Below are 21,370 nucleotides of genomic sequence, written 5' to 3' on the forward strand. Positions count from 1 at the left end.
TTGAAGGGCAAGGTAGTCATTGCACTCCCTAAAACAAAATGTTTAAGATACAAATTCAAATCAAAGCCCAATTAAGGCAATCATTCAATCAGATTCTTCTTTATCATTTACAGGATAAACCAACAAACAAACATTATTCAATCATTATTTAACAAACTCAATACTTTAACAATTTCTTTCTTTCTTTTTCTAGATTCCTTTAAGTTGAGAGCACCAAATAAATATAACAAACTTTTTTTTTTTTTTTTAATTTAATTTATTTTATTTAAAAATAGACAACCAACACTTCTCTGTTTCTTTAAACCCAAGACATTGTGTTTCAAAATTATTCAACCCTCATCTTGTTCCTGGTGATTCATTTTGAAGGTGAGTTATATGGACTGCTCAATCTGCAGCTCACTTCCGGTGATTCTCCGGCCGCCACGAAACACGATTTGTGGGTCGTGTTACGACGGAGCAAAGTGTGTGATAAATTTGATAAACAAGCTTCAAAATGATCGTAAACCAACTAATGATAATGTCTCTCCTGTTTCCCAAATTGGATCTTCCTGTAAGGCAAGTTCTTTCTTTTTCTCTATTTCTTTTCAACTGTTACACTTCCACATTTGCTTCTCTAACTACACTTTGACTTTTGTTTTTTGTTATATTATGAATTTGTTTGACACTTAATGATGTTTTTACTTTGTGCTTGATTCTCTCAAAATTTTACCTTCGTTGACTTACTCTACACTATCTTTTAAACATCTTTTGGAGGTAGATATAAATATTAAAAGATAAGTGTGAATTTATTAGATCTCGAAGATTCAACCATTCTTTGTAGAAACTAAAAATGTCTTATATATTAGGTTGACAATGTATATATATTTTTATGTTATTGTATATTTTTAATGAATTATATCGATTTTGTGGACTTATTTCTGAACATATATAGATTAGAATTGTATAATTTTAATAGTTTAAAAGATTTTAAAACTTGCTTCTAAGAAAATAAACATATAGAGAGAGGATTTGTTTTTTCTTTTTTTTTTTCTTTTTTTTTTTCTTTTTTTTTTCAATTTTAGAGAAAAAGAGAAAATTTTAATTAATTAAGTTTATGACAAATATGAGATATGTGGGCTTTTTCTTTAAAAAAAAAAAAAGAAAGAAAGAAAGAAAGAAAGGAAAAAGGCTACTTTTGGGTAGACGTTAAATGGGCCAACATTGCTTCATTTGAGTCCCAAGAACAAAAATGTACGGACTATAGGAACAAGTTTTACAACTTACTTACAAGCAAAACATAATTTTGGGTGTACTGTCCGCTTTATTACGTTACCGGTTCTCAAATTTCAAAACCACAACTAGTTTTTTAAAAATCAGTGATAAAATAATACATAGTAAAGGAAGAATTCACTCAAACCCCTCTAAATATTAGCAAATGTATTACAATGTGAATTTTTTTTTGCAAAATATATTGGAGTCTATAAACAATTACACTTTTATAGACATGAATATGAATAATTAACCAATAACCCAAAAGAAAAAAAAAACATTTATCTTGAATAGCAATTTTCTTTGGAAATCGTAGATAAGAAAATGAAAGAAGGAGTAATTTTGATAGAGATCACTATAGAGGAGACTATGAAGTTGATATAAGGACCACAACAATGTGTTGGAGATAATGCATGGTGTGAATTCAAGGACATACCACCTACAAAACCATGACTCATGAGACTCGAGATAGTAATCTAAATTTTCATGTGTTTTTTCTTTTTGTGTGTAATCAATCCACTGCTTTAAAAAATTAGATGAGAAAGAATTAAAAAGGTTTAGGAAGGATTTGAATTTAAAATTACTTAAGACTTAAGAGAGTATTATTAATAAAAATCTAAAATTGAGGAGTAATGGATCGGATCTCCTTCTACAGACACTCACTAATGCTTCAAAATGGATAATAGACTTAAAAAATAGAGAAGAAGAATTAGAAGAAAGAATCAATTTCCTTGCCCAGTTCACCGCCGCATTCCGCCACCGAATCCACACCGATATTCAACTCAACCCCGGATCACCCGCCTCCCCTTCCATTTCCGCTCACAGAGCCCTCCTGGTATATCCTCATCACCTTTCTCCAATCTATATCTGCACTCCATAACTTAATTTTCCTCCAATTTTATATAGGCCACACGATCCGATATCTTCAAAAACATACTCGAATCAGACGGATGCAAGGCTGCTCCAACCAACTCCACGATTACGCTGCCGGAGTTGAGCCAGGAGGAGCTGGAATCGCTGATGGAGTTTCTGTACAGCGGGGATTTGGCGGAGGAGAAAGTGAAGAAGCACGTGTATTCGTTGGCTATGGCGGGGGATAAATACGAGATTCCGTATTTGCAGAAATTTTGCGAGAGGTATATGTTGAAATGGTTGAATTGTGAGAGTGCTTTGGATGTATTGGAGATTGGGGAAGTTTGTTCTTGTAGAGCGTTGAAGGAGAGTGCGTTGGATTTCATTGTTAGAAACATGGAGGAGATAGTGTTCTCTTCTGGATTTGAAGCCTTTGCTCTCAAGAATCCTCATCTTTCTCTCCAGATTACTAGAGCTTCTTTAATGGATGCTAGAAAAAATAGACCTAATTAATTCTGCTTGATTCTGAATTTGGATTCAACTATTTAATTACAAAGCACCCAAAAAAAAAAAAAAAATTGGCGAGGAACCATGAGATTAGATTAAAAATGGAGACGTAAGCATTGCTTTGATTTAGAAGAAAAAATAAAAATAGAATGTGTATATAGTTTGGATGTTTTTGTGGTGAATTTGTGTGTTCAGAGGAAAAGATAATGATGGATGGAAGAAGTATTAGAATTGAATATGGTCTTAAATTTCTTTATCCAGAAAGCCTCAATGGGTTATTCATAGGTTTTTTTTATAAGTTGGTTAGACTCGATTTTGATTTGGGTTAACTTTGGTATTGCATTTTAATATATAATTATTGTATTTCGTAAAACTCAAGGAAGGATTGTGGGTTCAATCAAATGGGAGGTCCTAATTAATTAATTTAGAAAGAAAGAAAGAAAGAAAAAGAAATGCAATATATGTTGTAAAAGGAAAAAAGAAAACAAAAAAGAAAATTGAAAATTTGACGCGGTTTTGCAGAGAGCTGTGGTTGGTGGTGTGGTGACAATTGCCAAAAGAAGCTAATTAATTTTATTTATTTTATAATAGTTAATTCAAACTCACATGTCTCATTTGTTTCTCCATCATTTTCTTTTTTTCTTTTTTTTTTTTTTTTATTTATAATATTTCTTTACTACATTGCATATACTCCTGATTTCAACCTTAATATATAAAAATGCAAATTTTTCAATCATTTTATTCCTTAATGCTTTTATCATCTTTCTTTCTTTTTTGTTGTACCATATTAGTAATCTTGTTGAATCAATCTAATTAATTAATAAATTTACTCTTTTTTAAGTCACTTCTTTTTAACTAATTAATTTTGTTGGAGTCGTCCTAAAATAATCAAATCTAATCTCTATAAGATTCAAATTAATTAAATACTAACCCAAATTAAAGATTCAATTAAATTAACTCAGGCTCATAATATAAAAATAAAATACCAACACACACCTCTAATTTGAATAAGGCTATGCTTAGATCGAGTGTCTAAACGCAACGCATGATAGCTTTTCTTGTAGATCTCCTTTTCTAGATAGAACACCTAAATTGTTCACCAGATGTCTCTCCTTGTGTATCGCATGGTAGTTTGTAATACACTTTGTATATCGTTTGGTCAAAATTATGTGTTATAATCAGAATGTCTAAGGATCAGCTCGCTTGGTCAAAACGCCTCTGATCAAAATAAAAACTAGTTAGGAAAGAAATACTAAGTCACGGATCTCGCTTTCTTTAAGACGTTTCGCGAGCTCTGCTCCTTTGTGCAAATAGAATTTTACCGTCTCATTCTTCAATTAGAATTGCATTGAAACTGATTGAAATACCAACACTCAAATAAACACTTTTGTTTTGCTCAACAAGCTCACGAAAAGATAATGTGAAAGAATGATTTTCTTGTTTTCTCTTATCTTTCAAAAATGAAGAAGAAAAAGTATTTATATAGCGGAGGAAAAGAAAAGTAACGTGGTAATTAATAAGGAGATCTAATTATGAAAACATCGGTAATCAAGGGAAAAGAACGTTGGAAATTAATTATAACACTACTACAAAATCTGCTTTACTCTACACTAGTTGCTTTTACATACTTGACGTTTTTGTTAAAAAAAACGTCAAATATTGACCATTTTAAAGAAAAAACGTCAAGTATAGTCTTAAAAACGCGGAGTTTTCATGGAATTTTTTAAACTATTTTACGTTAGTTTTACTTGACGTTTTTTTCACATCAATTATGAGGGAGATTTTACTTGATGTTTTATTCGTGTCAAGTATCGCGAACATTTACTCGACGAAAAAAAACATCAAGTATGGTTTGAAGAAGACTAAATTTTCACCAAGTTTTTCAAATTATTTTACATTAGCTTTTACTTGACGTTTTGTTTCCCATCAAGTATCAAGTATAACGGAGATTTTACTTGACGATTTTTTAGCTTCAAGTATAACGTAGATTTTACTTGACGTTTATTTTGCATCAAATATAGTTGACATTTGTTTGACATGGAAACAACGTCAAGTATAGTTAAAAAATTTATTTGACACTTTGAAAATGTTATGAAAATGTGAAGTATAAAAATTTAAAAATTTAAAAATAAAAAGTATAAAGATACTTTTTATTTCTGTCAGTCCACTGAATAAACTTATTAAAATAATTTATTAAAATCAACTTATTAAAATAAATTTAATAAAAATTTCCCTTCAAACCATTCATCTCCCCTTTTCTCTCCTAAAACCCTTACGCGTGTTTTATCCTTCTCCATCTCCACAACTCTCCATCACCAGCCGTCGACCATAGCCCACGCGATCTCCACTAGCCACGGACCACAGCCCATGCGATCTCCACAGGCCGCTGACCACAGCCCATGCGATCTCCACAGGCCGCTGACCACATACCATACGATCTTTTCAACGACCGCAACCATAACCCACGCGATCTCCACCGGCCGTCGCGCTCCATCTCTATGCCATTCTCTCCATTTTCGGACAGACGACCATATAAACTTCGACAGCGACCCACAGCAAAATAGGTTTTCAAGGCTGGATAATTTTTAAATATACTTCTCTTGCTTCTTGTTGACTAATACATTCTTTCGATTAATATGTTTTTTATTATTTAATAATTCTTTTTACCCTATTCTTGTGGGATGACTACCTTGTTTTCTTATTGTTTCTTTAGTCTTATTGCCATTGTTTAAAAGATTAGTACGTTCTTGGTGTTCTTCATTCTGCTTTTAATGATTATTGAAATTGTTTGTACTTTGAAGTATCGAAAACATTGACATGAGAATATATTATTGAAGTTTTGGAAATGGGCCTAAAGATTCTTTATTGGTTTTGAACTTTGATTTTATTGATTGAATTGAAATTGATTTAAGTTTCAAGGTTCATTGGTATTGACTGTAATATTATATATACCATTGTGCGTAATATGTCCAAGAATTCTTCCTTGTGTCTCTATGTCTGTCAAATTTAATTCAAATTTTTCTCAACTCTCTTATCTCAAATTACCTTCATAATTCATTAAATGAAGTTGCAACTTTTAGGTTGTTTAATTATGTTGTGAAACACTTCTTGGATTTTTTTTATCTTTAGATTTTTCCCATTTTATGTTGAAGTTGAATGAAATGTTGGTGAGAATGATACTTACAAACGAGTGGAAGAAAATTCTTTATGAAATCCAAGTCAAGCTGACCTTCACCAAAAGAAAATTGAAGTTTTTCTTTGACAAATTTTAGATGTGGTAACAATGCATGTTGAAGAAGAAATTGGCATTCAGTTAAAGCTTGAGGATATGGTTGATCTTATCGGCTTCTTGGGCCAATCAACTCAATGCATAGTTTTTTTTTCTCCCGTAAGTTCACATTTTAATATATTTCAATGTTTGAAAATTTGGTAGTCATGACTCGTACGTACCCTAGTTTTCTTTTCAGATTCTTAAAGATCCATGATCGGTTAATTTGTAAAAGGTTTATTAAGAATCAAATTATTTGAATCAAAGTGTGGACGTTTACTACTAGGAATTAATGAATTAATATGACATTCTTCGTCATTTTTTTTTTCAATTCTTTAGTGGCATAAGGAATGCAACTATTTGATAAGATGTCGCTATGTGAACCCATTTTAACTTGACATTGTTGTATTTTGTTTTAGGTTGTGGGATTTAAATTTCTATTTGAAGCCAAGTTCATCCAAGGTCATTGAGTTTCAAGCTTCTACTACTACAAAATCTACTTTATTTGACACTAGCTACTTTTACATACTTGAAGTTTTTATTAAAAAAAAAAACGTTAAGTATTGACCATCTTAAAGGAAAAATGTGAACTATAGTCTTTAAAAAACGGAGTTTTCACGAAAATCTTTGAACTATTTTATGTTAGCTTTTACTTGACGTTTTTTTCGCGTCAAGTATAAAGGAGAGTTTACTTGACGTTTTATTCGTGTCAAGTATAGCGGACATTTACTTGACGTGAAAAATGCGTCAAGTATAGTTTGAAGAAAATAAAATTTTCGAATTATTTTACGTTAGTTTTTACCTGACGATTTTTTTAACATCATGTATAGTGTAGAATCTACTTGACATTTTTTTCGCATCAAGTATAGTTAACAATTACTTGATGTGGAAATAACGTCAAATATAGTTAACATTTTTATTTTAAAATGTTTTGGAGATGTCAAGTATAAAAATATAAAAAGAAAAAAAGAAAAAGTATAAAAATACCTTTTATTTTCATCCTTTCACACCATAACAAATTGGGCTTTTAATAGCCTTCCAAGATAGCTCATTTTAAATTGAGCTATTGAAAAAAAAAAAAAGTAATTAAATCAAAACCCGCGTGAGCCTCAAATTTGATTTTCGTCATCTCTTTTCTCTACGAGCACGATAGCCAACCGACCCTCACATTGGTCAATCAACTTCTTCATCTCCTCACATTATTCAATCAATTTCTCATCTCATCTTTTCATCGACCGACCTCTCAAGACTTCCGTTCAATCGACGACGACGTCGCTTCCATCTCTGTCGTCGGCTCTCTGTTCATCGGCACATTGTCTTGCTTCCATTCAATAGTTGTTTTGTTATATTCCCCTTTGACGAGCAAGTGCCTCATACATTTGGTGTTTGCTCATTTCCTTATGATATTGAATGATCTCTAGTGCCTCAAGACTTGAGAACTCCTCAAGCATTTTAATCTAAAAACTCGTCGTGACCTTCTTCTCGATTAGTTAGGGTTTTTTTCTATCTCTCTGACCTCTGTTCTGTAAAAATCTCTTCACATCTCTTTCTTCCGTTCTTAACCATGAGTAGGTCAAGACAGCCTCCAGATCTCAAAAAGTAAGTGTATTCCTTGTTCATTATATTTTGGTTCGATTATTTCAAGTATTTTCATTTGGTTTTCATTTCCCCCTTCTTTTCTGCAGATATATGGACAAAAACCTTTAGAGTAGGTTCTATTTCTTACAAGCTTTTTTGCAATAATGTTCAAATTAGGGTTTTTCATTTTCAACATCTCTGCTTCTACAATATTTTCTCTTTCTCATTGTTTTGCCCACAAAAATTTCACTTACATTTTTTTTTCAATTCCAATTTATCAACAAAGCACTCTCTTCCTTCTTTCCTTTTGTTTATGAATTTAGTTACCTGAATCTTAGCTTAGTTTCTTTTCACTTTGATGATGAAAACTCAATGAGAAGTTTAAATTATTAAGTGTTAAATCAATGCTACTAAACTCAAAACACACATGTTCATATCTATGATGAACTTCGACTATTACTTTGATCAAATTTTTGAATGTTAATTGTCTAATTGTAGTGTCTTATTCACTAAGATATATGTTTGGATTACTTGTAGATCTGATATTTTCTTTAAGTAAATGATTGAACCTATCAACCTTGAGTTTTTTGCTGATTAGATATATGAAATCACATACTTAGTCTTTTTATATTTATTCTTTAGGTTTCTTTCATATTGAAGTTTAGTGTTTAATTTGAAGAAGAAATAATATTGAGAAAGTTAGAATTCACAACCTTATACTTTTGATATTATGTGAAAATGCCACTGGATTGAAAACAAAATGTTTAATCATTTAAACATATTCTTAATTCATAAGAAGATAAACACTTTTGCATTTCTTTAAATAATTTTTCTTTTACTTTTTAGATGAGAACTGTCAAAGTCAGCAATATCTCAAAATTTACTTGTGAGAGAGATATCAAAGAATTATTTTCATTCTATGGTGAAATCCTTTATGTTAAAATGCAAAGGTCAGTGATAATATCTCCTATTGGGAATATGGTTTACTAGTGATAGACTTTGAGAGTTTAATTTAAATTTTAGTATATTGCAAGCATTCATTTTATTTTATTGTTATTATTTTTGGTGTAGAGAAAGTGAGAACACTCAAGTGGTTTTTGTTACATATAAAGATTCTCAAGGAGCTGATATTGAAATACTTCTGACAGTATGACAAAATGGCATAATTAATTTGAAGACATGGAAGCATTCTAGTTTATACAAAATATCTTGAATGAAATACGCCTCATCATTTTTGGATTGGGAACACCATTTTGAGACTAAGGGACAGTTAAACCAACAGCTGAACCAAAATGATCCCACGAGTCTGAAGGTTGTGTGTGTCAAATCATCGCATTCTTAATGTTTGCTTTAATTGATTAACACTGCAATAATCCAAGAATTGATCATCGTTTTGGCTTTTATTTCCTCAAGTTGTCGAGACACTCGTATGTTTTCTTTACAAATAACATAATAATTAGATGCCACACCATCCAAAGCATGAGTTATCTTCTCCTTGCCTCCTATGAAAAGGTTGTTTGTCTATGTTGAAGATTCAATGGTTCAAAAATAGTTAGAATCATTTGTTATAAACTTTGCAATGATTCAAAAATGTTGCAATCAACTTGCTGATTGTTACAAACTTTTTGGATGTTATAGAGATGCATTTGTTTGATTTTCTGTTTGGTTAAAGTATGTTCCTAGGATTGCCTTTAGGAATGACAATGGACCTTTCAAGTTAAGGAAAAGTTCTCGAATGTCCATGGGTATTTTTCAGTTATTCTTCTTCTATATCTCTACGTCGAAACAAATAATTTTATGAGTTGTGTATTGTTTACTCAATGGTATTTAATGGTCTTTAATGAAGGTCACTATGCAAAAATTCACTGCTAAGATTGCTGAGAAATGTACTCACAGCCTCTTCATTTGCAAAATATCCAATTTTTATAGTAGTGATTTTAAATTGAAGCTTAGTAGTTGAGGAGAACACATGTTTGCAGTTCGTATCTTTTATTTTTTCCTTAGACAATTGATGATTAATATAACCTACAATTTTTGTTTTTTGACTTGTTAAATACTTAATTTATGATTGTCCTTGTCTTTCTTAGGTACTTCCTAATATGGTCGTTGTTAAATACTTGAGTGATGGTTGTTCTAATGGTTGACTGGAAGATTCCTCATAGTATGAAGGTTAGTACAACATGTACATTCTCAATGTGCAACCCTTTCATAGTATCGTTTTATATGTGTATGTGTTTAGATGATCGGACTACAAACTTTTAAAGATGAATTGTTTTTCTTTTTTACTAAAACTTGCTAAATTTTATTGTAGGTTGTTGCTTCAAGAATTATTTTGTGAAACTTACTATGAGGCTTTATGAAGTATTAATACTCGAAAAAACGTAATTATTGAGGGTCAGAACATAATTTAATGTTTTAGAGTTTTATATTTAGTAATTTTATTTATCGGTGTAAATTGACAGTAGTTTGTGGAGAGACATGAATAGTCATACTACTTGTATAATATTATTGTAAATTTTGTATATTATTGTAAATTATGTATACATATGACTTATTGTTGAAGAATGAAATTATTGTTGATTTGAAGGTTTATTTTGTTAATGAATCTGTCTTTATTTGAATGAATGTAAAGTAAGAAATGAGAAATGTAAAAAGTGTAAAGTATACTACTTGACATGTAAAAAGAATCAAGTAGATTATCTTACTTGATGTGTAAAAACCGTCAAGTAAAATATCTTACTTGGCACGTAAACAACGTCAAGTATACTATCTTACTTGATACGTAAAAAGCGTCAAGTATGATATCTTAGTTGACACGAAACTAACGTCAAGAGATGTAATACTTGACGGTTTTTTAGTGTCAAGTAATATGACTATACTTGACAGTCGATTACTTGACACATTTTAAAACGTCAAGTATAAGTTTACTTGACATTGTATTAATGTCAAGTAATCCAAATTTTGTAGTATGTGTTCTTTAATTAAGTTTGTGCTTCTTGAACTAAAATTGTAGTCTTGTGATTTTTTTTTTTAATAGCATAGTTGGATTGGTTTTGTAATTTTGTAATTGTTGATTACATTGCTTAGAAAAATAAAATTATTGTTGGTTTAATTATTATATTAATTATTTTTCTTTTTCTTTTTTGTTGTGTAACTATTGGTTGGAGAGTTTATTTTGTTGATGGATAAGTTTTATTGAAATGAATGTACTTAACGCAGGAAATAAAAAATGAAAAAATTGTATATTTAATATATCAATAAACGGTATACATGACGTTAAATATATGTCAAGTATATTATCTTATACTTGACATGTAAATAATGTCAAGTGTACGATCTTATTTGACGTGCAAAAACCGTCAAACACAACATCTTACTTAACATGAACTTTGAAAGAAAAGTTGATAGTTTTAAAAAAGTCATACAACGGTAGTGTTTATAAATTTAATTTTAAGAACTAAGAACTAAATCAACTATTTACATTGTGTTAACTTATTAGGTTTCATAGTGTATAAAGTACCACATCAATATCTTATTCTAAAATGTTGTTTTTATATATAATAAAATTAACTAGATATAGCAAAATATAATGGATGGATGTTGAGTGTAAAAGAACGGGAGGGTTTATGCACGGAATAAATTTTACAAAATAACGAAAATCCAATTTTAATTGTGATTTGGAAATACGTGTATGGAAAGAATATAATTATAAAAGTTAGGCTAAAATGGTCTTAAGAAAAATTTGAAAGAAGAAATCTTACATACATATAGGTTGAAGTATTTGAATATAGAATTAATGTCTTTACGTAGAAGACCACCTACGTTGTGAGGTTTAATAATTAATGGAAGCCAATTTTGAAGTTGGGATATTTTAGAGATGAGAATTAGGAGAAAAAAAAAGAAAAAGAAAGAAGAAAGAAGAAATTTTTTATAACCATTATGTATGTACTAATATATATGTAGCTAAAAAAAAAAACTAAGTTTATTAGCATTATCTTTAGCTTAAAAACGCATACAAAGAGAGAGTAAGAAAGTGTGGGATCAACCTATGTATCCGTTCCGCCACTAAAATAACTCCGAGTTTTTTTTTTTTTTTTTTTTTAATTTTAATTTTAAAATTAAAATTAATGATTATGTATTTTATTAATTCATTAATTACACCATATTTATTTTATTTGTAATTTATCTGTTATTTGATTAAAATAGAAGCATTTGTAATTTTTGTAATAGGTTAATAATATAATAGTTTGTTTATCTTTTTATTTGGTAAAATCAAATCATAAGAAATTTTTGTGATGGGTAATAGTCTCTCACTCTCCCTCCAAATTCTTCAATGTAGAAATAAATAAAATGAGGCAACCAGATCAACCAACCCCAAAGTTTTGGATTGGTTAGATTCAACTTAGAAAATGTAACAAAGTTGGTCAGATGCTAACTCGACTTTTCGGATTGGTCCATAAACTACCTTAACTTAGCCCAACCTGAATTATTTACATCATTATCTCTTATAACCTATAGTTTTAGTGTATATCATATACACATTAATTCTTACTTATAGTTTTAAAATATGAACTTAATTCACATTAAATTAATATTATATTTTGAACTTTTAATTTTCAATATTTTACTCTCATAAATTAAAATATATTATATTATCTCCCTAAGTAAATTTGAACGATTCAAATTCTATTCAAGATATAGTAATTATCTCATTACTCTTTACTAGCTAAGAAGAGGATCTAACGACTCTAAATATCAAAAGTTACAACAATATGAAATCAATTAGCTAAACTTAATAACTACATTAATTAATATTTGTTAAATGTGTGTACACTTCACTAAAGACTTACAGTTGGACTCTTCTCACTGTAGATATATTTCTGTATCCACGGATATAGACCAATAACACAACAAGTTAGTCTTTCACAAGTGTATATATCATAAACTAGATCAAATTATTGTTTTACCTCTATGTTACTTTTTAGTTCTTAAATACCAATGTTCCTCTAATGAACAATCAGTTTATAGTTTAACCAATCATAAAAAAATATATTTCGTATCAGAGAGAGGTAAGAACCTTTATTCAAGTCTCCGGAGACACCATTTAAGGAAATACTCATCCACTTACCACAAAGTCGAGAATGAGTGAATTTCATCTTGTGTGATTATGTTCTTAACTCCCTACTCGGTCTTGTCCTCAAAATGGTAGACTTATAAGTCGACAATCTGACCACTCTCGCTTATACAAATCAAAGAACAATCCCTTGCAAATAGGAATTCATAATGCAATTAGGATTAAGGGGCATTTGCAAAAATAACAAAAATATTTATGATAATAGGGCCCATGACAAACTACATTTTCTAAATTGCAAAAGTAGCAAATTTAAAAACGGATAACCCTTTGATAGGCCTCTGATTTATCTAATTATTTGTCATATTTTCAATATGCAAAAAAGATGTGTTATAGTCTGTTTTTTTTTTTTTTTCTAAACTATATTTTGTCATATGATGCAATTTTTCCAGGATTAAAACTAAGTAATCTAAGTCACCTAAATCACCTACACGAACACGTTGGCTATCATTGTGTTTGTATCAAATACAAAGCGGATCAAATCACATAATATTATCAAAATAAGGTCCCTGACCTTATCCTTATATACTATAGACCTTTTGAGCTTAATTTATCTTGAACATTGTTCTCTTTGTGTCACCACATACAGTTCAAGACTCATAAGACGCTTTAGGATGTAGTTTATTGGATTTATGTTATTAAAACAAAACTAATAAAATAATTCAATAATATTTATTGAAAATATAATATAATAACATTTTATTAAGAAATTAGGTGAATGAATTACATTTACTACCAATAAGTTTTGAAACATAAAACTCGATAGATAGACATTGATAGACTACTACTATCCTCTATCATTTATTAGTGTCTATCATCAAATAGACTATGAATTTTTGTTGTATTTATAAACATCTCGAACAATTTTACTATTTAAAACATTTTCCGTTTTAAAACTCATTATTCTTTTATGAACTCACTAAAAAGGCCTTTTTTGATTAGTGATTGATAACATTTCTACTTGTGTTTGAAATTTTGATATTATATTCCTTGAATCGTTAAATTAAAAAGAAAAACTATAAACCAAAGAATGAGAACGTTAATGAAACGATACTTTTCAAAATTGATAAATTACTAGCTAATTATGAGAATCACTAAAGAAATTATAACAACTAATAATATAACATTTAATAATCAATTTAAGATTTTTTATATAAAAAATACTGTTTGAATTGTAGATATTGTTTTATAGGTGTAAATATTAAACATCTTAGATTTGAATGTAGTTTTAAATCTATGAAATAATTAATATTTAAATACAGGATAATTGATGTTTGAAACTAAAATATTTGTATTTAATTCAAAAGAAAAATAATTTATAATTATTTAACAAAAGGTTAGAGATCAACTAAATTTACATAAAATAATTTATTGTTAGGTTAATTAGTTACTTGGTTAACACAATAAAAATAAAAAATAAAAGAATATTTTTTAACTAACAATAATTAAATTAATTAATGAAAATAATTAAGAGAAATTGCAATAATTAAATTAATATAAATGAATTAAATTAACAATAATAATTTATTTTAAATAGTCAAAATAACATAAAATATTAACACCGATAAAAATATTAGTTGAAATTATCTCATCTAAATAACAAATTCATATTTTAATAATAAACTAAAATGAATAGTGATTAATAATTGATATGAATTTATAAAATAAAAAAGTTAAATTTGTAATGTTGATATATATAAAAAGTTTACATAAAATTTGTATTTGTATTAAAGAAATGTATGTGATATGAATTTTAAAGTTTGTTGGATTATAAGATTTGATTTTTAAAATGTGAAAGGTAGGTCAAAGAAACGAAAGATATTTGAATGAAATCCCCTTTTACCCATAAAGCAAATAGAGCCTTTTGAAAAAAATTTAAAGACAATAATCCTCTCATCATTTGGACAAAGTCTTCCTTCCCATCCAATTGGTGTGACGTTCTTAAAAAGGAAATGTAAATAAATACATTTTAAAATACAAATGATTAATTGTTAAAAGCTAGAAATTAAAAAAAATAAAAAAAAAAATTGCATTTATTTATTTATTTATTTATGAAGATTGATTAAATATAATATTTAATGAAAGCTACATCCTAGATTTTGCACCGACCACAAAATCCTTTACTGTCCCCTACTTAATTATGTTGGGGCTATGGCTAATTATATTGTTTAACTCTAATCTCATTCTCCTAGACCCTAAGTAGGGTTTGTTCATAGCCTAAATACTTTAATTGCTTACACACCCTGTCCTTTTCATTATGGGATCCTCTACTTAATTTAATTATACAATTCCTTATCATTATTATTTTTATATTTACTATAAAAACTATTCCCCATTTCCATGTTTCCTGGAAATGTATAATCAAAACTTTCACCTTCATATTCATAATATGCATATCTTCTATATTTCCTATTTCATTCTTTTTTCCCCTTTTTTTAATTTATGATCATCAAATAATTAATCCCCCCCTTCACCAGCCTTCTAAGTTTAAATTATATGTAAACATCTTATTATAATCTCATCAATTAATTCCCATTTTCTATAGTATTTGTTTGAGTCTTGACATCATTTATTTTAATTTTTGGTTGCTTCCTTTCTTAGCTGGATTGATGCGTTTTTATAGCGTAACAGTTCAAATATAATCTCTTGATCGAGCACATGGAAGTTGACTAACTTTGTCTCATAGTTGGTGCAAATATTTAGCTATAGTAAAAGGTTTTGATGTATTGTTATCTATATATCATCTTAATTTGCTGAGAGTATAACCTTCATGTCTATAATGTGCTACCTTATGGCTACCCTCAAGTAATTTCTGTTGTTGTAATGTTTGTGCAAATCGTTTGTAAGAGAAAAAAAAATGAAAAGAAAAGAAAAGAAAAGGAGAAATCTTAAATATGGATCAAATTAAAATTCCTTTTTCTAGAAGGAATAAATTCCATTTAGTCCTTCTTAAGTTCTCAAATTTTTTTCTATTCATGATCTCCAAAATTTCAATATAATATATCGTGATCTTATATTAACTTTCATATTTGAATTCTCTATATCTCTTATTCAATTTATTTCTCTAAATTTGTTTTCCCTCTTTAAATATTAATCTTTTGTAGCATTTTTCTCTCTAATATAATGTTTGTCTACCATCCACTCATTTTGTTCAATCTCAAATGTAACGTTTTTTTTAGTCACGTGATGATTCTAAAATTTCCTTTAAAAAAAACATAAACACTTAAATATACTAGTTAGTAACACATGTATTGCACATAAAATTTGTCGTTTTATTTTATTATATAAAAAATTAAATTTATATAAATAGCAGAGTATGAAATTGTATATATTCAAAACTAGCAGAATATCAGATTGTATGATATCATATTATTATAACATATATAATTTTTATGAACATGAAAGTAAATACACACAAGATACCACCAAACTTTCTCCAATTGAACTGTTCATAATTTGTCATAATTGATCACTTCTTTATCTTAAACCCTTCTCCATTTTGCTCTAGCCAAAATTGAAAGCATAAATTAACAAAATATCATTTTAATGTTTACTTCTTCCTTATGATGAAAGAGAAAAAAGTTAGGAAAATATTATAATACCAATTTTTTAATTAATTGTGAAAACAATGATTGAATTTAAAAAATTATTATCGAAGAAGAAAAACAGTTTTTAAACAAATCTCTTCATCAATCAAAATGAGTTTCAAAATTGATAGATTTTTTTCTTGATCGCAAGATTGGACGTTTGTTTTTTGAATAATTGTCACTTTAATTCTCCATGATTTGTTGAAGGGCTTCAAATCTCTAATCAAACAATAGGATTCATATGTTGACATTTTTCAAATCAATAGACTTTTAAATATATAAGATTTGAAGAAGATACCCAATAATGTTATTAGAAAAAAAAATCAAATGATCTTTTTATATAATAGTGAAAGTTAGAAAAGTGCTACAAAAACTTTTGAGATTTCAATTATTTAAATTTATATTATTAATTAGAATTAATGTTAGATATTTAATTTTAATTAATTTCGAAAATGTAAATAAAAAACCTTCGAACTTTTCACATTCTTCCTACTTTATTTTTTTAATTTTAATTTTTCACATCCTAAAATAAAATTATATACATTATTACAAATAAAAATAAAGTAGAGGGAGAGTCCATATGAATTTGTTAAAATAAAAAATGAATTTACCACTAAACCAAAAGAAGATTTAGAAAACAAAGCTTAAAACAAGGGTATAAATGAGAGAAAATAATTTCTCCATTTTCAAGCATTTATATAGGATATAGATTTTTAATTAAACTGAAATCACTTGTGCACCTAAGAAAAATTAATTATATTAACATGATTTACAACACTTGTTTGTCTAATAATGAAACAACCAACACAAAATAATAAAAATTTTCTCTTAATCATAAAAAAGGAGACCAAGTTGAAACATGATGTTCATCGATAAAACAATCGAGCAACCATCATTGTTAAAATAAACTAAAATTGAGTTAATGAAAAAAAAAAGAACATACATAAAAATAGAAGCAAAAAAAATGATATAAAAGATAGATTATTTGTTTTGTGATATGATACGAAAGAAAAACAATAAACGATCTGAATGACTTTTTTTATTGTTATATTCACTCAACAAAACGAATTTTATAATTTTTTTTTAATAATTTTAAAATCATTATGAAACATTTATTAAAAAGTACATATATCTCAATACTATGATTTTTGTATTCAAAATTGGCCAAATTTTAGGCTTAAATAAATGAAGTATGATATTTTGGTAATACTAAAAATTGAAGAAAGAAAGAGAGAAAAGTGTCAGAAGAATGGTAACCAAAATGAAAGTTTGTCGTCAATATAAATACTCTTTTTCACGTGAAATGGTTTTGTATGTTCAAAGAAATTAGCATTGTAATAAAAATTATAAAAATCATTTCCTCAAAAATAAATAATAAATCATAACCACTCTCTTGTTTCTGCTTCGACCAACATCCTTTAATAATAATAAATAGTAAAATATGAACAGTAAAATCATATACCCAAAATTCTTGGAAGAACCCATTTTTCTATTTTTTTTTATTTTTTTTTTATTTTTACTCTCCCAAAATCCAAATAATTAAAAAACTTTTCCTCTTAGATTTTATTTGTAAAAAAATTTTAGTTTATTTATTTCTACGTACTTTTGCTGAAATGATATCAGTTTTGTAATGATGAAAAACCCTCCCACCCTTTTATAAACTCAAAAAGAAAATTAATAAAAGAGAAAGAAAGAAATTGTTCCTCTTCGTACTTCAACTCCAAAAGTGATACAGATCATGATTTTTCAAAAACCTATGCTCATTATTCTCTTCTAGTAAAAAGTTACCAACTTGAACTTTTTTTTTTTTTTTTTTTTTTAATTTCTTTTAAAAAAAGAATATATTTGGTTATTATTATCTTTCCATTTAATTGGAAGAACATTAATCAATCGGTTTTTCCATTGATTAATTTTTACCACATTACAAACAGATAGAGATAATAATAATAATTAACAAAAAACGCCGCGATTAAAACAAGTTGGAGAAATTAAGGGTTTTCTTCTGGAGGGGGGGAATAATTAATTCTCCTTGTAGAGATTAGATTTATTAATCTTGTTCACCATTTTGGCTCCAGCTCTTTATTGCTTGAACTACTGCTTCTTTCACAGTTTGAGCATCAATGGCTTCTTCTCCTTCTTCCTCAATCTACCCCAAAAAAACAGACCCAATAACATTTAATTTGAAGTGTATGATTATATTAATTAATTACATGGAAAATTCAATTACTTTAGGTTAAATTTTGGAAAATCTTTGTAAATAACAAATTTCTTGAAAATATTTATAAATATATATAACACACAATTTCTTAATCTAATGTCTATAGTTGGTATTTTGTTATATATAATGTGTGGATGAAATTAATTAGAATTGGTGAAATGGAGAAATAATTAAAATGATAATAATAATTAAATTAAAAAAGATGGTATTATATAAATATAGAAAGAAGGGTGTATGGAAAATCTTACTTCTCCAATAGCTTGTAATTGGAAAGTATGAGTACAAGAAACCCTAGCTTCAATAACATTAAGTCCAAGCTCTTCAAACACTTCTAATATGGAGACAAGAAGACCTTGACAACTCTTTTCTGAAAATACATTTATAGAAAATCCCTTTACTACCCTTTCCACTGTTACCTGCTATATAATATAAACAAAAAAAACCACATAATAATATAGGTTAATTAATTTCTTTTTTTATTTTTCTAAAATTTAAATACACAAACAAACCAAATAAAAGAGGATATTATTTGAAATAATTGAAATTTATATACCATGGGAGAATATTGATGAGAAAGTGGATTTGAATTTTGAACGGTGGATATATCTTGATTCAATCTTTCTACTTTTTGTTTTAGCTCCTCGATATATTTCGATGCATCCACTATAATCGACGCCTTGTTTAGCTGCTTCCACACAAACAAAGTATACCATTTTCTTTCAATTGTGTTACAAAATCATTCCTTCTTCTTCATGAAAAAAGAAAAAACCCACCAAATTATATTACTTTTATTCAAATTCTGAATTGGGATAATTAAAAGAAAAATAGAGAGAGAGAGAGAGAGAGAGAGAGAGAGAGAGAGAGAGAGAGGAGAATATTTACAGAATGAGAGTTGGTAATAGAGCGAAGTAATTGGAGGTTGTCATGAAGAGCTGCAGCCTTCTTGTGCTCTCTAGAAACCATGGATTCAACTCTTTCAATATTTTGTTTCTCTTTATATCTTTCTTTTTCTTTCTTTCTTTTTTTCTTTTTTGTAATATATGATCTACAAAAATGAAAAAAAAAAAAAGTTAGGGGTGTGGTTTTATAAGGGTATGATGAGGAGGAGGCTGAAATTTATATGATCTTTTTTCTGTTTGTTAGCTTCCCACATGACACTGCATAATCAATATGTATATTTATATATTATACTTTGCCAACTGTTCTACTTACTAAACTACCCTTCTATATACTATTTCATTTTTATTATTATTTCAATTTTTTTAACTTTTTTTTTTTTTTTTTTCCTTTTAATGAGTCATCCATTCCTTATTAATTATAACAAGTGTACTAAAGTTTATAGTTTGTACATTCAAAATCCAACAAATTTAATTAACACTTTCATATGTATTTGTTATTGTTAAGTACTTCTTCTACTTGGATGTGTGTGGGCCAAAAGTTTTGGTACAATTCTGTGTTCTAACTTATACTTATAATCTTTCCCTTTCTAAAATAATGAAACCTAAACACTTCTAATGAGGTACATTTGACAATAATCCTATTTAATGTTTGGAAATTGCGTTTAAAATTATAATAATTTCCATTTTTATAAAGAAAATAGTTTGAATTTAAAAGTCAAATTTAAATATATAATTATAAAAATAACTCGGAAACTACTGTTTTTAAGTTGTGTTTACTATTTGAACTAATTTTTTTTTAAATGGACATGTGGAAGTAGGTATTAGTGTTTGTAAGTTTAATTTTAAAACATAATTCAAGAACAAAAACCAAATATTTATTAAGTAAAAGTATTTTATTAATCATTGCACTCTTTACATCCAAACTCTCCACAAACTAATTTATAAATTTTAAAAATTGAACTAGCTAGTTTGTTTTTGCTTAATTGTTTTTAAGTGATCTCGAACCAATTACACAATGTATTTTTTTGTTTGGTAAGGAATAAAAACTAGAGTTAATTTAAAATTTAAACCCTAATAATTATTGACCTAATTAATTAAAAGTGACAATAAAAGATTTGAAATAATCGAATGATGACTTGTGAAAAATGATTTGACATTCTTAGAATCTTTTTTATAGTATAACAATCTACGATTAAATACCATTATGTAAAATTCATTTTTGCGACATCGCTAGAATGAATCATAGGTGAAATAAAAAAAATGAAAACCTTGTAATTATGATAATGTGATTATATATATAAAGATATATGTGTGTGTATAAAAATAAAAAGAAATAAAAGGGGCAAAAAGGAGAAAATAGTGGGGGGGAAGGGGAAGGGGAAGGGGGAAGGGGGAAGGGGGGCTCGTGAAGATTGCGGATGGGAGTGAAAAATGGCCATCGAAAGAAGTGAAGGCCAAAGGAAGCAACCAAAAGGATGTTTAGTTGTGATTTTTGAATGCCTCCAAACACTCCTCACGGGGGACTTTTTCTTTTCCTCTTTTTTTTCTTCTTCTTTTTTTCTTTTTTTTTTTTTCCTTTTTTCTTTCAATTTTATTTTTTATTTTTCTTCCCTCTCTCTTTATCTCTCTCTCCACACGTGCCTTTCTGAATTCCTTTCATATTACATAAATTCCTCTCTCTCTCTCTCTCTCTCTCTCTCTCTCTCTATATATATATAATAATATTCCAACTTCTTATGTAGATCACAAATTTCCAACTCTCCAATCCTTCGTTTAAACATTATTAATTATTATTCAATCTTCTCGTAAATTGAATTTTAATAATGTCATGGATATAACAACAGTAAATATCTCATATCTCACTCTTCTACTGTAATTATTTGCATGCATGAGTACACACACACATGTTGGATAAAAGAAGACTAGATTATTGCATTAATTAATTTTGTTTCATATATATCACGAGAAAATCATTAATCAAAATACTATATTTGTTTTTTCTATTATTATTATTACAAGGAAGGAATTATTGGAATAATATTTTTTCGATTTTTATGTTTTGAGTTTAATTTTCATTTAGAC

General features: G+C 27.9%; 2 protein-coding genes and 1 long non-coding RNA gene across 6 annotated transcripts; 2 read left to right on the forward strand and 1 right to left on the reverse strand.

Moving 5' to 3' along the window:
* The first annotated feature begins 313 nt into the window (after positions 1-313).
* Positions 314-2,778, forward strand: LOC103496602 (BTB/POZ domain-containing protein At3g56230). The gene is made up of 3 exons (XM_008458534.3): positions 314-555; positions 1,904-2,083; positions 2,155-2,778. Exons 1-3 carry the CDS (start codon positions 376-378, stop codon positions 2,611-2,613), a joined length of 819 nt encoding a protein of 272 aa, XP_008456756.1. The 5' UTR covers positions 314-375; the 3' UTR covers positions 2,614-2,778.
* A 4,188-nt stretch (positions 2,779-6,966) lies between these two features.
* LOC127148637 (uncharacterized) lies at positions 6,967-10,058 on the forward strand. The gene is made up of 5 exons (XR_007819727.1): positions 6,967-7,474; positions 8,300-8,403; positions 8,525-8,765; positions 9,541-9,622; positions 9,765-10,058. It is a non-coding gene; the product is annotated as an uncharacterized LOC127148637 (long non-coding RNA).
* Positions 10,059-18,044: 7,986 nt separating this feature from the next.
* Positions 18,045-19,540, reverse strand: LOC103496601 (uncharacterized). Of its 4 annotated transcripts, none has more exons than XM_051082793.1 (4): positions 19,272-19,540; positions 18,943-19,077; positions 18,638-18,805; positions 18,045-18,317 (listed from the first exon to the last, which is right to left on the reverse strand). In XM_051082793.1, the coding sequence occupies exons 1-4, from the start codon at positions 19,350-19,352 to the stop codon at positions 18,219-18,221; spliced, it is 483 nt and encodes a 160-aa protein (XP_050938750.1). In that variant the 5' UTR covers positions 19,353-19,540; the 3' UTR covers positions 18,045-18,218. The 4 variants fall into 4 exon arrangements, with proteins under 4 accessions (XP_050938750.1, XP_050938748.1, XP_050938751.1 ...); XM_051082791.1 differs by having other exon boundaries at positions 18,638-18,808; positions 19,272-19,536; XM_051082794.1 differs by having other exon boundaries at positions 18,943-19,074; positions 19,272-19,535.
* Positions 19,541-21,370: the final 1,830 nt, after the last annotated feature.

The sequence above is a fragment of the Cucumis melo genome, chromosome 3, assembly GCF_025177605.1.
Source record: "Cucumis melo cultivar AY chromosome 3, USDA_Cmelo_AY_1.0, whole genome shotgun sequence".
Classification (NCBI taxonomy): Eukaryota; Viridiplantae; Streptophyta; class Magnoliopsida; order Cucurbitales; family Cucurbitaceae; genus Cucumis; species Cucumis melo.

Excerpts from the sequence above, each read along its gene's own strand:
- LOC103496602 (XM_008458534.3), top strand. The coding sequence starts at position 376 with ATGGACTGCTCAATCTGCAGCTCACTTCCGGTGATTCTCCGGCCGCCA. Across the intron at positions 556-1,903 it reads AAATTGGATCTTCCTGTAAG|ACACTCACTAATGCTTCAAA; the intron begins GCAAGTTCTTTC and ends CTCCTTCTACAG. Across the intron at positions 2,084-2,154 it reads CCGCTCACAGAGCCCTCCTG|GCCACACGATCCGATATCTT; the intron begins GTATATCCTCAT and ends AATTTTATATAG.
- LOC103496601 (XM_051082791.1), bottom strand. The coding sequence starts at position 19,352 with ATGGTTTCTAGAGAGCACAAGAAGGCTGCAGCTCTTCATGACAACCTC. Across the intron at positions 19,078-19,271 it reads CTATTACCAACTCTCATTCT|CAGCTAAACAAGGCGTCGAT; the intron begins GTAAATATTCTC and ends TTTGTGTGGAAG. Across the intron at positions 18,809-18,942 it reads CTCATCAATATTCTCCCATG|CAGGTAACAGTGGAAAGGGT; the intron begins GTATATAAATTT and ends TATATTATATAG.